The sequence below is a fragment of the Phragmites australis genome, chromosome 19 (assembly GCF_958298935.1).
Source record: "Phragmites australis chromosome 19, lpPhrAust1.1, whole genome shotgun sequence".
Taxonomy (NCBI): domain Eukaryota; kingdom Viridiplantae; phylum Streptophyta; class Magnoliopsida; order Poales; family Poaceae; genus Phragmites; species Phragmites australis.
This window is the reverse complement of record NC_084939.1, coordinates 24,036,046-24,050,635: the sequence shown is the minus strand read 5'-3', so window position 1 is coordinate 24,050,635 and position 14,590 is coordinate 24,036,046. Positions and strand designations below refer to the sequence as shown.

Sequence of the window (14,590 nt, the reverse complement as noted above, 5' to 3'; positions counted from 1 at the left end):
GTTTCTTCCGCGTCAGCCCAGGATTCATTGTTGCAGGCCGTTATGTGCTCCAAAACGGGCTCCAAATTGAAGCCCGACATTCCCTAAAAAATGAAGACCGGCACAAATTTTCCTTTTTTAAAAGACGATGTTCTGCGATGAGGGAAGATTTTTCCTTTTTGAATAGGTTTATCCGATACATGAAATCGGATTATCCGATATTTTTTGCCGCAGCCAACAATCCACCAGTTGTCCTGTTGCTGCTCTTCTTTTTTACTAGCAACCATGCATGTGTTACACACACATAAAATCAATAATATTATGACAAGAGCAACAAAAAAATCATGAGAAAAATAATTGAAAAACAAAAGCCTGAAGATATAGATTGATTCTACATAACTCTTGCATTCTAAATCTAACTATTATAGAAGACATAGATTAATTCTAGTTATTGGATATAAATAGAAGAGAATAATGGTGTGTTAATACTTTTTAATGCTGATAGCGTCTATTAATTGTAAGTTTTCAAATAATTGAGAGGGGAGGAGAGGCAAAATCAACTTTGATTATGAATTATATGATCATATAACATTTACGATAGAGATTGTTTGAATCTATCATAACTTGTTAATTTTATAGAGTATACCAACATAGATAAGAGTCATCGTAGTCTCTTCCTTCAAAATAATGGAACGATGGTAATGACTTGGGAGCCTGGTGTTTAAATGATTAGGTCACTTTGACATTAGGTAAAGTACTGTGGTACTGTTGTAATGCTCCAAGAACAAAGTATTTTGTATATTGTGTCTTGCGTGTATTTTTGGAAATTTTTATTAGCATATGATGCTCTACATATGGGCGTATTATTGACAAACTTAAGTCCGTTTTCAATCCAACTCCGTCCCAATTCCGTGCCATTTCTGACATCTGAAAAGAAAATATATCCATATCCACAACTGTGCATTATCCGCTCCGCTCTGAATCTAACAAAAAAAAAAGTGGAGTAGAATATGGGAAAGACATTATCCGCTCCAATCCGATCTATTTTCACCTATAGTTTAAATGGTCTTGAGATGTCAAAAATGACTCTGCGCCACCATAGGAATCCTAAGAAATCACGCATGCAGCACATCATACGGTCAACCAGTGCTAGGGTGTATCTGACATCAAATAAAAGTTGCAGGGGAAATCAACAAAATATAACTTGTAGGTTTTTTTACAAACCCCAAGGTTACAAGTAGGTTTTGCAATTTTTCCAATAAAATGTCACAACTGTTAACAAGGTGGAGAGGTTGAAGGATAAGGACGGATAACAAAAGTAGGTAAATTATTTAAATTTTAGGGGGTTTTATTAGATGTGAGAGAAGTAGAGGAAATAGATGACGTGTGAATCAACTCGTGCTTTATATAGTAAAGATATGGGACATATTTTATTAGTGAAAATAACTGAAGAAATTATGAGGATTATGAAGGAAATTAGCGGATAACCTCCTCCCATTTTGGATGTTGTTGGAAACCAAACTACGACATCGCTCCTAACATATTCGTTCAATGACGCTCTCATGATGCATTCATATCTCTATACCTTGAGTTTGTGCTTGATGTTAACATGTTCAATGTTTGTATTTTCGTTGTAACACACGGACACTTAGCTAGTATATATTTATGAAATAATCTCTGGTATATCATACATCAATAACCAAGTGTCAGCAAACAATTGTCACTCCCGGTTTTTCAAAAGAATAATCATGTACATTTCACATGTATGCTAGGATCAATTTTATCATACATGTGGTGATATTATAAGTGATATACAGTTCTATATCAAATAAAAATAATTTTATTGAAATTAATACCAGAGTTAATAAGACAACGGTGGAAGAACACAATGGGACTCTTATGGATCCTCTAGGCACACCATAAGCAATCGACTGGGAACAACGCGACCCAGGATGCTCCGTCTTTATGGTTGTCTTCAACTTCATTTATCTCCGTATAGTCTTCTCCAATTGAACATCATTTATTATTAGAAATAGTAAGGGTGAGTACATCTCGTACTTCGTAAGTGTGGGAAGGTATGACATGATGGCTTAAGTTAAGAAAAGGTTAGACACTTGTTTACTCTAACAACAGGCATCATATTTACTAGGTGTGAACACATCACTAAAACAAGAAGGATAACTCATCGGATTCTATGTGACTACTAAAACTCACTATATATTACATATCCAGCTACCATAACTCACCGGGTAATTCCATTACCTGGCTACCCAACCAATCAAACTAGAACCATGATCCCAACTAATCAAGAACAAGTTCAACCCGCTCTTGACCGTGAGCACAGCTGATTGATCAGTTTTATATTCTGTAGAGTTTGCTCATCTTTTCCCACAAGTCGTGATTTCATCACCCGCATTACCAGGCAACAGTCTCCATGTTGTCATGTTGATCAAGCACTTGCACACTTCCTATGGTGTGCCTCCAGAAGATCACTACAAGGTCTTGTTGTCCCGCTCATCAATTGTGAAATGGGTTCAGCCCCTGCGGCACACCGGCACCTTTCTCTTGGACTCGAGAAATCCTGCATGCGCTTGTCATGATGAACACCGGCAGGATTAAAATTTTGTAAATTTTGGAGAGGAACGAAATATCTAATTCCGAAATTTCTTCACTAACATATAGAACTAGAGGACAAAATGACCAAAATTTTGACAAAATTTTGCGAATTTCGGTCTTTTCGTTGGTGAACAAAAAAAAAATAAAACAAAATTGAAATCCATGAACACCAGCATGCTTCTTCCAAGGAGATCTCTGCTGTTGGAGAACCACACATCCTAGTCCAGCTAGTGCAGAGACTTCTTCCTGTAGTATAGGCCTTTCAAGAACCCAACACATGTCAAAACCTAGTATGGCTTAAGTTCATGTCACACCTGGTTTTAAGATCAAATTGAATGTAAACTATATATATGTTAGGATCAAGTTATATACACGTAGTGGCGTCATAAGTGAGTAGCAGGCATAATATCCTTTATTACAATGTTACTTTATTACATCAATAACCCAATGGTCTAAAAGAATATACAAAGCAGCAGAAATAAACTTAGCACAACGCCCAACTCCATAGGCAATTGACCAAAAAGTCATCTGCCTAGAACTCAGCTCCATCTTCTGAAAAATTCTCGCAGTCCTCGCCTTCTGAACAACAACATGATTATGGGGGAGAGAGCAAGTGTGAGCATATGGTATGCTCAACAGGTGTGGGAAAGTATGATATGGGGGCCAAAAATCAAGATAGGCTTAACACAAAGGTTTATTTGCATAAATGTTGTTTTGGTAGTAAAACAATTATAAAGGCAACCTATTTATGAGGTGAAATAACCTGAGCCAAGGTTCCAGCCACATTACTCCACAACCGAGGTTCCAACTACCTCTAAACAAAGCTAACTCGAATTATAGTTCGCACCACTGTGATCCACCAGATCCAACCCAAAACCAACCCAAGAACACCTAACTAATCATGTGAGGAGTCCATGCCGCTCATGGCTATGAGCGTGGCTGATATATCAACTTTCACTCTACAGAGATCGTATACTTTACCCACAAGACATGTCTTCCTATTTTACCAAGTACCTGTTGGCCGACGGATGACTCTTACACACTTTCAAGGTGTCCACTAGGAATCCACTGCAAAGTCTTTCCAACACCTCTCTCAGCACGTGTCTATCCTCTGAGGTTTCACTGTTGTACATAAGTGGAGTACACTCTTTACCCCAAAAGCACCCTCTTGCGCCTTACGGTTCTAGGAAGTACACCCTTCCTTCCCCGTACCACAAAATGATCTACAACATGCTGAGAGGATGGTGAATTATTCGACTAAGCTCGTTCCATACCAGACTTGTGGTTGTACTATTTTTATGGGTGGTTAATCCACGAATTGGTCCTTAATATGGTCTAGGTAAGATCGTCATCAACCAACACATGGAGATAACTAATATCTGACAAAGCCAACATTCTTCCTTGAAACACATCCACATGCCAACCATCATGCCAAACTCCCAGACTCTATTTTCTAAGTCTAAGCATTTTACCAATGTTATCATCATACATTATTAAACAAAACATCATTTGCCTATACCCATGAATAAGCAACACTAAGCATTTTCTACCCAAAACACGATAACCATTCTACAGCTACAAAGAAAAATGGGGAAAAACTAGTAAACCCTAATCATGGGATATCATATTTGATGAGCATGCAATTTGTAAAACAAAACTTTGTAAAAAAAAAAAGACGTAATATGTTAAAGGACACTTGCCTTCTTCGAAATGCTGCTCGAATTCACGGAAGTCTTGATCTTGAAGATTGTCGAACGACTCCGGAACAAACTCCTCTATAGGCGAATAAAACAAACAACAATAAGAACAAGCACTAAACAAAGCAAACACATTAAACAAAAGCTAGAACAAGCTATAGCACAATTTTAGGAAGATTTGGATGCAAGAACCGTCCATATCGGAGCAATGACGCTAAAACTATGAATAAATGAATTCTTATACAGCTAAAAATGATAAAACTATTTTTCTGGAATTAAACCTAATTTTTAAAAGGCCTAAATATTTATTTAAAATTTTCTAGAATTATTTTTCAACATAAAAGTAGTTATAACAATTTTATAGAATTTATTTGTATTTTTTCTAGAGTTAAAACTAATTTTGTATGCAACAAAGCATATTAAAAGTATTTATTTTATCAAGGAAAATATTTTTAAACCTTATCAGAATTAATCTAGATTTTTTAAACCATTTTCCAAAATAAAACATTTATTCTAATATTTTTGCAATAATTTTTACACTAGAAAACATTTAGTAACACTTAAAAAATAGGGCTAAAAACATTTATAAACATTTATGTAAACCATTTCTAATTTCTATAATTTTTTTCTAAATAGAAAACCTATTTTTTAGAATTATCTATTTTCATGAATTATTTTTCTAAAAGAAAATCAAATTATTGCGCTAGTGTTGATGTCATCGGCTGACTTGGCTCGAGAATGTTGACTAGACCACCACGTTAGACAAAACGGTGACGTGGCGTGCTGAATAGGATCGCTGACGCGGCAAAGCTGACGGGGCACTACATTAAATCGGAGCCGCAAAATACAGATCGCATGGCTGAGATCTTCTAATCCACGCCGTAAAACCGAGATCTAACGGCAGAGGGTCGGCCTACCTCAGCTCCGGCGTGGGAAGACGATGACGACGAGCTGGTGTGATGAAAGATGGCCAGGGAAGGGCGGAGATGGCGCTACGATGCTTGAAAGACGATGGCAAATGACGGAGAAGCTCGGGCTGGTGATGGAGAACGCGTTTGATGGGTCGTGGCGTGTCAGGGAAGCTCGAGGAGGCTCGGCGACGACAGACTTCAACAGCAAAGGCTCTGCGGCTTTGGAAACTTCATGCGGTGGTAGAAACTCAACAACGAGCGGCCAGAGATGACGAGGTGCGAACGGAGAACGCGGGCGTGCACTCGGACGACGTCGGGGATGCTTGGAGCAGCACAACGATGATGCGGTGGCTAGGTGGAGTTCAATAGCAGTGCGAGGGCTCTCTGGTGAGGGGAAATCGATGGGGATCGAAGGTGCGGGTGCGGTGTGACAAAGGGAGTATCGGTTGAGAAATTTCAAGGCCATTTATATACGGAAGGGGAGAATCGACTCAGTCGATTGGAAATTAACACAGTGGTGAAGATTTTAGCACGGTTTCCCTTTTTCTCGTCATTTTTCCTTCTATTAGGATTCCCTTCCTTAACTCGAGCGCGAGGGTGATGGGATTTCACACAGTCAGGTGTTCTGTAGATGGAAGGAGGGAATTTAGGGGAGAGGAGAGAGATGACAAGAGGGACCCATATGACAGAGAGACGTGACAGTTCAGCTGCTAACATATCTTCACTCTAGCCCTAAATAATATCTATCTTCACTCTTAAGACTATGCTTCTGACACAAAAATCGTGCCAGCTAAACAACATACACAACCAGTGGCAATTGAGAACTGTCAAGGATCACAACTCGCTAAGTACATCGATTTCACATCACATATTCCATGTCTTCTGAATCTGAACATGGTGTCCCGATCGATAGGGAATGCGTAGGTCATGTCCTCCCGTCTTGTATCCAGGAGGCACTTCCAGTCAGAGCTGTCAACTTCAATGCACTTTAGCTCAAAACTGCATCCAGGTCCCTCTGCCTCGGCTTGCCGTGCCTCCTCTTCCGCCGTGCGGTGCCAGCAGGTGCCTAAGTGATGCACAAGAATCAGAAAACAAGTTCTCAAAAAAAAGCTGTTCGGAAATATTCACACCGTCAGAGACATTGCTACCTTCTCGTCAGCATTAAGTGAGTCCATGAGATCTCCCATGCCTGATATTGCTTCTTGTCCTTGCACCATGCCCATCAATTTCTGCATCTGAGCACGCATTTGGAAAAGCTGGGCAACCAGTTGGCTCACCTAATAGTGAAGATGACAGTCTTGTTAGCTCCATGGCTTGGTATAAGAAAAACATTGTGGACTTGGGGTGACTGAACTATACCTCTTGTTCAGTCTTTCCAGACTCCTCAGCCACTCTGATCCTCCTCTCACGTGATTCGGCCAGTAACTCTGGCCTCTCCCTTTCCTCTGCACACGCCAAAATAAAATAAAAACAATCAGGCATCTGTCCATGACACAATTAACCATACCAGTAGGCTTCGTATGTGTATATCTAAAATTGAGGAGGAATGTACCAGCAGTCATTGCATTGATCATCGACTCCACGAATGCAAGTCTTTTTTCTGCTTCCCGTATTTGTGCAGGAGTAAGCTATTCAAAACGAGAAAAGGTGGTGTCAAGTGCTAGCGTTTATCATATCAAATTTAAACATAGTTGTAATGCATAGCTGTCAAGTTGGAGAACAAATTAATTCGACATATTCATGTACCTTGTTCATGCCTGGAATCATTCCAATCACGCGGCTCATGGAACCCATTTTCGCAACATTTTGAGATTGCTTTAAGAAGTCATTGAAGTCGAATTTTGCACTCACGATCTTCTTCTGCAACTCTACAGCTTCTTCTTGCCGCATCTATTTGCATCAGTCGTAAAGTTGTAACAACATAAAATCATCACAATATTGCTTAGGACCACAGAAAAGGAGCAGTTTAACAAGAAGATACTTACGACTTCTTGTGCTTTTTCAACAAATGAAAGTACATCTCCCATTCCCAAAACTCGCTGTGCCATGCGATCAGGATAGAAAAGCTCAAGGTCCTCCAATCGTTCCCCTTGCCCTACATATTTGATGGGCTTCCCAGATACCTGAATGATTAATTAAGCAGTGATGTTCTCTTCTTATACCAGATGATAATAAGAAATGTTCGAACTTACTACAGTGCATGGACACCGCAAGGTAACTGATAAGGATTTAGGACCTGCCCATATGTATGTATGCAGTGCAGTGCAAAAGTTAGTCTGATGGTGAAGCATAGATGTTTTTCCCTTCAAAAATGCAACATACAAATGGGAGCAGAGCAAAGCAGCCCAGCAGAAGTTATACAAGTGAAAAACGCCATCAGCAACTACTGAACTACACATAACACATGTGCTGATTATCAAAAGGTGAAAGGAACTGCAATTTAAATCAACCATTGCAAGAATCTTAATAAATGGACAATAATCATCTCGGCATCATCAACTTATCATGAAAGGGTGCTACGAGACATTCTTAACATTAATACATATGATGGCAAAAATAGTTTCTGGCAAGTAATGACCTCTTTAACACTTAGTGCGGCTCCACCCCTGGAATCACCATCCAATTTAGTCAGTATAGCACCAGTGATACCAATCTCGATATTGAAGGTGGTGACCAATGCTGCATGCAAAAAAAGAAACAATTTGTATGGCTTTGACAACACTATAAAAGGAAAGTACTTACTGATCATCTATGAGTTTATAGGATCAGCAGAACATAGTCATGATCCATAGAGTACACCAGGAACAACAAAATAATATTAGAACTCGTCAAACAGTCAAACTTTAGAGCGGTAAGTAATTTCCAGGTTGACCTTGCTGCGGCACCAACAAATAGTGCATAAAGTGTTGACGCTTGGCAACATTGAGGACTCAAATAGTAGCAAGAGGAAACAGAAGGATACCTGCAGCTTCTTGGCCAGTCATGGCATCAACAACAAGCAGAACTTCTGTGGGATTAACTGCCTTCTTTATTTCTTTCAATTCATCCATCATTGCGTTATCAATCTGAATGGCAAAAAGGTGATCAGCAAGTATTGATGATGCTAGTTAAATTATAAATACATTGCTAGTTAATATACTATCTGAATGATATCTATTTCCCTTTCGTATAAAGGTACATCTAAATTAGTTTCAGATCAGAATTCCATGAGTTTATGACTTGTGAACTGAAAGAAATACATAGAAGACTAACCTGCAGTCTTCCAGCAGTATCCACCACAATGGCATCAATATTTTTGCTTTTTGCCTCTTCCACAGCATTTCTGGTTATTTGTGGAGGTTTGGCTTCAGTTCCTTCTGAGTAAATTGGCACACCCACCTGTCAATTCCCAAAAGAAATTTTAACCCAAGGGTAACTGTAGTAAATAGTAATGCATTCATCGTGGGTTTAATTTCAAGGTCTCAAAACAAACCGAGGAACATCAGTTTCCAAAGTTTTACATCTATCACATACAACTAGTTGAACAACAACAACAACAACAAAGCCTTTCAGTCCCAAACAAGTTGGGGTAGGCTATATCACATACAACTAGTTGAAGTCAAAAAAAAAAAAACCAAGTGACTCTATAACTAAGTTTATCAAGGAGGTACCTGTTTGCCCAGTATAGTGAGTTGATCAATGGCGGCAGGCCTATAAACGTCTGCAGCAACCAGCATACAGCTCTTCCCCTGTAACCTAACTCTGGTATAAGTATCTATAGGTTATCAAGCATTAAGGCCCTGCATGATGATCGTAAATGGAAGGCTGAGAAATGCACCAGTTTCTTCAAATAGAATGCAAGCTTTGCGCAAACAGTAGTTTTCCCAACACCTTGTAGACCTGCCAGTAAGATAACTGTCGGGCCACTTTTTGCAAATACCAGATCTGATACTTCTCCACCCATCAGTTGTACAAGTTCATCATGCACAATCTGCAGCACCAATGAGGTTATTTTTCCTGTGCTAGAAGCACATAAATTAGTTCGACCAGGTGTTCGTGTTTTCATTCAGCATAAACCAATAAGTAAGAACTGAACATTTGAGAGAAGTTGTTTATGCATGTTATATTATCTTCTTTGCTAGTGTGTTCCACTATTCCTCCAGAAAAGAAGGTAACTTTCAGCTAAGAAACATCCAATATGTAAAGTTGCAGAAGACACCAAAGTCAAACAAATGAAATGATTATCCCAATTAAACACTTGTGTGCTTGTTGTCTGTTAATTCCTTAATGGCAGTATGGCACGTCATACCTTCACTAATTGCTGGTCTGGTCGGACTCCTCTGATAGTACCTGCACCTAAAGCCTTCTCACTAACAGATGAAACAAACCGTCTCACGACTGGCAAACTAACCTGACGAAAGCAGGAGATACTGTTAGTCCTCAGACTATAAAGGTACAAATGAACTGATGAGGAAAATGTGAAACTGTAAGGTACTTACATCTGCTTCCAGAAGTGCTCTTCTAATGTCCCGCATTGGATCAGCAATATTTTCCTTTGTTAGCACGTCTTAAATGAAAAGAGCATTGTGTTAATCTTAATTCTTATAAGTTAGTTATAGAAGGGCATAACAATGAAAGAAATTAACAGTCACATAACACTGATAGTCTTACAATCATATACATATGTCCACAACCTAGTATTAGGATCAAACGTATTAGTGTTTTGCTACGTTGCAGAGCTAAATATCTACATGTTCGACATTAGCATCGGGCTTTCCTTTACATTTGATTCCATTCTAGAAGGGGAGCAACCCCATACCTCATTAAAAAAATGAAGTACTATTTGCTGGCTAGTTGCCTCAACAGTCAGCAAATTAACAATTTCTACCAAATTCAAGCACCCAGGCCAGGCAGGGGCAGCGCTATGACGCTTAATAGAATGTCGCATGAAACAAGAACATAATACAGGCATCGATCGCAGGAATCAAGAAGCAGACTGGCTCACCGACTCCCCGCAGCTTGTTCCAGGCGGACTCGAGGCCGGTGGTGAGCTGCCCGAACATCTCCGCCCGCACAACCAGCCCGCTCCCCCTTCTCCGTCTCCTCCGCCCCTAAAATCACCAAACGAAAACATGCAATGACAGATAATGTGGAACAATGCGACCTTTCCCCGGCGCAAGAACCAAGAAACCGGAGCGCACCGGCGAGGGGGCGGAGAGGGCGCGCGAGGCGGGGTCCCGGGCCGTGCGAAGGCGTAGGGAGTCTGTGCAGGAGCGGTGGAGGCGAATAGAGGCGATGGTCTGCCTCGCTGGCGAGCGGCGGGCGGCAGCGGGGGGCGAGGAGAACGCGAGCGCGGTGGCCTCCATTTCCTCGGCGATGGTGAGGGCGGAGCCGAAGCTGACGAGCTGGGGATAAGAGTGAGCACTTGGTTACAGGTGGGCCCCCGGGAACTTTTTTATTTTTTATATTTTTAAATAAAAAACTACAAATATATACTACCGTTTTGAAAAAAAATTACAAACCTAGATAACTTTGCAATTTTTCAAAACAAACACATATATTTGTATATATTTTTATATTTTTAAATAAAAAAATTGTAAATATATATACTTATTTTAAAAAATTAAAAATCTAGCCATTTGTCATACGTGGGAAAGGCGACAGGCCATCTATCACTCGTTAAAAGAGACGACTGATTTAAAAATAAAAAAAATTAGGTTTCAATGCTCTTAAAATTCAAAAAACAATCGAAATAACTATGAAAAATTCTAAAAATTATATGATATAGAGAATACTATTATCTAGGTCCCTAAAAATTCTAAGTCAGGAGCGAGCATCACACGGCCTCTTGAGCCTATGATAGAGACCAAAATCGCATCCATACCATGGTTCATGCATCACAACGACTCTAAACACGAAAAATCTGAAAGAGACTCAAGTCCACTACATCATCCCTACCAAACACATTTATCTATTTTTCAAGAAGACTTTTACGGTACATCTAAATAATGCCTGCTATCCATTTCTTTCATTACAACATGCCGAATCAGTACGGGTGCAGTCACCAAGCCGTCTTTAGCACACGAATTCGTAACACGGGAATACTCGAAGCATCACACGTGGCGTATAAGAAGCCACGATGACGCTTGTCCACACAACAGTCGAGAAGCTCATATAATGCCTCCATTTCTGCGAAAACAGACCAACATATAACACATAGTTATTGTAAATCGAGACCACATAATTCATACGTCAACAACATAAACCATACACAAACAACTTCATATGACACAGAGAACATAAATAATACACAAATAAAAACACTTAGTTTTTACATCAAGAACAAAAAATTACACAAATAATACCACTTAGTTTTTACATCAAGAATATAACAGTTACACAAATAACTGAAGAAACACATTGTTCCTGGATAGCATATCCGTCAAGGTCTGTTCTAGTCCCGTGCACTGCTTGTCCTCCACGTGCAACTCTCCCACGTTGATTACCGATGGATGGCCCCGCTCTAGCATAGGGCCACCAACAACCTCATCCATATCATTACGAATACGCCTAGTCTGTGGCCGACCACCTTTTCTATAGGGATATCTAAGCAATATCATAGGGGTAGACATATCAGCATATCTCTATCATAAACTGTAAAGTCATCATGTGCACTGAATCCATGAAACTCTCCAGTCCAAGTCAGCACCATATTTTCCTTCAAGTAAAATTGTGACACATATACTGAACTTTCCACACCCACTTGTGATAATGCAGCCATCAAATGAGAACATGGTACATGTAAAAGGTTTGATTTGCTATAGGAGCATTCGCACCATCCATTGAAAACTTGTCCTACATTCACCTCATGAGAGACAATTCTGGTATCGCTCCCCACACCTCCTTTTGATCTCAGGGTTATCTCGGTGCTCATTGATGCCCATGCTATGAACCATATATTGTATTGCCTTCGTGTTCTTCTTTTGCATGTACTCCATCATCCATTAGGCATACAGTGTATGTATTGTTGTACAGTGTATCACAACAACAACATGCCTCTTCTGGTTGTAGCCAATAATAACGTACAATATTTCCTCAACGATTACAACAATAGGGAGTCCATGCAGCCCTCTAATGACCCAATTGTAAACCTCTGCTATATTGGTAGTCATGACGCCATACCTACCAAATAACATCAAAACAAATAGGTATCAACTTCAAATATACTAGCTCATACTACACATATTCGATAAAGACGTATCCCAGTACACGAACCTAGCACATCTAGTGTCATAGAGTAAGGATCACTTCTCCTTTGACTCTGTCTCAATCCAGTGCGAGAAACATTTGATATTTCTTCCCAACCTTCTTCTCATATTAGGAGGATCAATGCCTTCTCCAAGAGGCGGCAGCGCCTCCGGTACAGTTTCATCACCAGTAGCCGGCTCCTTATTTCTCTCCTGCATGTGCGCCCTTGTTTCCTTATCCAACTCCCTCCACAAAGCATCAAACTTGCGACTTTGGTTCTGGCTGCATAGCCTCTTGAACATGTCCATCCGTGCTTTTCTCTTGAATTGCTTGTGGAAATTTGCTCCCATGTGACGCATGCACCACCTATTCTGCAGGTAATTCCAAAGGAACAGCTCACTTGAATCTTCTTGCAGTGTCTTTATAGCAGATAAGATCTCATTATGTCAATCATGTATGATGCAAATGTTAGGTCGATCACGAACAACCCCAACCTTAAGATGCCTAAAAAACCAAAGCCAGCTCAACCTGATCTCACCCTCCACAAACGCAAATGCCAAAGGAAGTATCTGGTTATTTGCATCAACACCAATTGCAGTGAGAATCTAGCCTTTGTACTTCCCAATCAAGAATGTACCATCCATGCAAAGCAAATGACGATAATGCTGGAAGGACTGAATACACTGACCCATAAAAAAGCACGCCAGAAAATCCTAGGCTAGTTTTCATCAAGTTTAGTCTCCTTGAAAACAGTGTATGTGTCAGGGTTCCTGACCTTCAGAATTTCAAGCACGCGAGCTAGGTTGCAATAAGAAGCCTCATATATACCCCACCACTTCTTCAAGGCTTTCTGCTTTGCACGCCAAGCCTTTTGATAAGTAATCTCATATTTGAACTGTCGTAATATCGATCGTTGGATGAACGAGCATTCCATGTCCCGCTTTTGAATAATCTCAATGAATAATTCATTTGCAACTAGTGCAGTAGTGAGGTTGCGGTGCTTTCGACCAACATATAATTGTGCTGAACCACTCTTGAGGCTACCCAATGGGTCGAATGCTTCAGCTTGTATGCATGAACATAAAAGCTGCATCCAGGAGTTCTGCACTTGACACTGTACTTTCCTAGGCTTGAGACAGTAACAAATACATCTATGTGTGATGTCACTGCCCACCGTGTCACTGCATCCTTCATTTAAGATCGATTGGGGAACACCTGATTTAGGTGAACCTAGTAGAACCATATTCCCAAGGGGAATCCTGGTTCTCCATAACTTGCATCCTCGCTTTGTCAGGAAAGTTCCACTCTTCTAGGATGATAGTATTAGAGCAGTCATCGTCATCATCTTTATCTACATTTACATATTCTAATAAAGCTTTTTCCTCACATTCTTGAGCTCAACAATAATTTCTTCAATTTCCTTCCATGTATCAGCTTGACCCTCCTCAACCTCTGCCGTCCACCTATGCACAACAACCTCTGCCTTTGTCCAACTTCCCCCATCAACACTGCATGCCCGCATGTATCCTCTTCTTCTACTGGTGTTGATGCACTGCTACTATCATCCAGTTCTCTTGGACATGGTTGCTCCAGGATATTGAACTCAGCCCGACACTGCCTGTACCACTCCAACCATTTCAACCACTTATCAGTCTGATATACCAGCTTTAACTCCCAACAAACTGGATTTAACGTACGAGTCCACATGCATTGCATCGTAACAAAATAAATCTGAGAGTCAAGCTGAAAGTATTGGGTGAACCAAATTTTCATCTCATTCATCCTTGTACCCTCAGGGTTTGGGTGCTCAAGGATGTTAAATAGAAAAGTGCTCAAATCAACATATGATGGACCATTACAGATTTGACCATTTCTATAGAATACTCTAACTCTAAGATTTATAGAGTTTGACATAACTCGTACCTAAAAAATATATCTGCGGATTTGAATTCGAATTGTTATATATTGTATAACTATATATATATCGCGGGCATAACAGTATACTCAAAGTATACGAAAGAACAGGAAACAAACTGTAATTGAAACATATAACTTTATTCATTCATTATCGAAATCATAAAGTGCAGTTTCATCTATTACAATTGTTCCACACATGTATAAACGCACACGCTATCTGACTATTTCTTCGGCGATTGCTTC

General features: G+C 40.0%; 1 protein-coding gene across 1 annotated transcript; it reads right to left on the bottom strand.

The window, feature by feature from the left end:
* Nucleotides 1-5,930: 5,930 nt before the first annotated feature.
* LOC133900849 (signal recognition particle subunit SRP54, chloroplastic-like) lies at nucleotides 5,931-10,610 on the bottom strand. The gene is made up of 15 exons (XM_062342105.1): nucleotides 10,384-10,610; nucleotides 10,188-10,293; nucleotides 9,682-9,749; nucleotides 9,492-9,593; nucleotides 9,021-9,173; nucleotides 8,854-8,931; nucleotides 8,456-8,581; nucleotides 8,166-8,268; nucleotides 7,782-7,882; nucleotides 7,189-7,326; nucleotides 6,950-7,093; nucleotides 6,756-6,831; nucleotides 6,563-6,648; nucleotides 6,352-6,480; nucleotides 5,931-6,269 (listed from the first exon to the last, which is right to left on the bottom strand). Exons 1-15 carry the CDS (start codon nucleotides 10,546-10,548, stop codon nucleotides 6,192-6,194), a joined length of 1,653 nt encoding a protein of 550 aa, XP_062198089.1. The 5' UTR covers nucleotides 10,549-10,610; the 3' UTR covers nucleotides 5,931-6,191.
* Nucleotides 10,611-14,590: the final 3,980 nt, after the last annotated feature.

Bases quoted from the DNA above. Each gene is read 5' to 3' on its own strand.
- LOC133900849 (XM_062342105.1), bottom strand. From the start codon at position 10,548: ATGGAGGCCACCGCGCTCGCGTTCTCCTCGCCCCCCGCTGCCGCCCGC. The intron at 9,594-9,681 runs GTAAGTACCTTA...TGCTTTCGTCAG, and splicing joins GAGCACTTCTGGAAGCAGAT to GTTAGTTTGCCAGTCGTGAG. The intron at 7,094-7,188 runs GTAAGTATCTTC...TGATGCAAATAG, and splicing joins TTGAAAAAGCACAAGAAGTC to ATGCGGCAAGAAGAAGCTGT.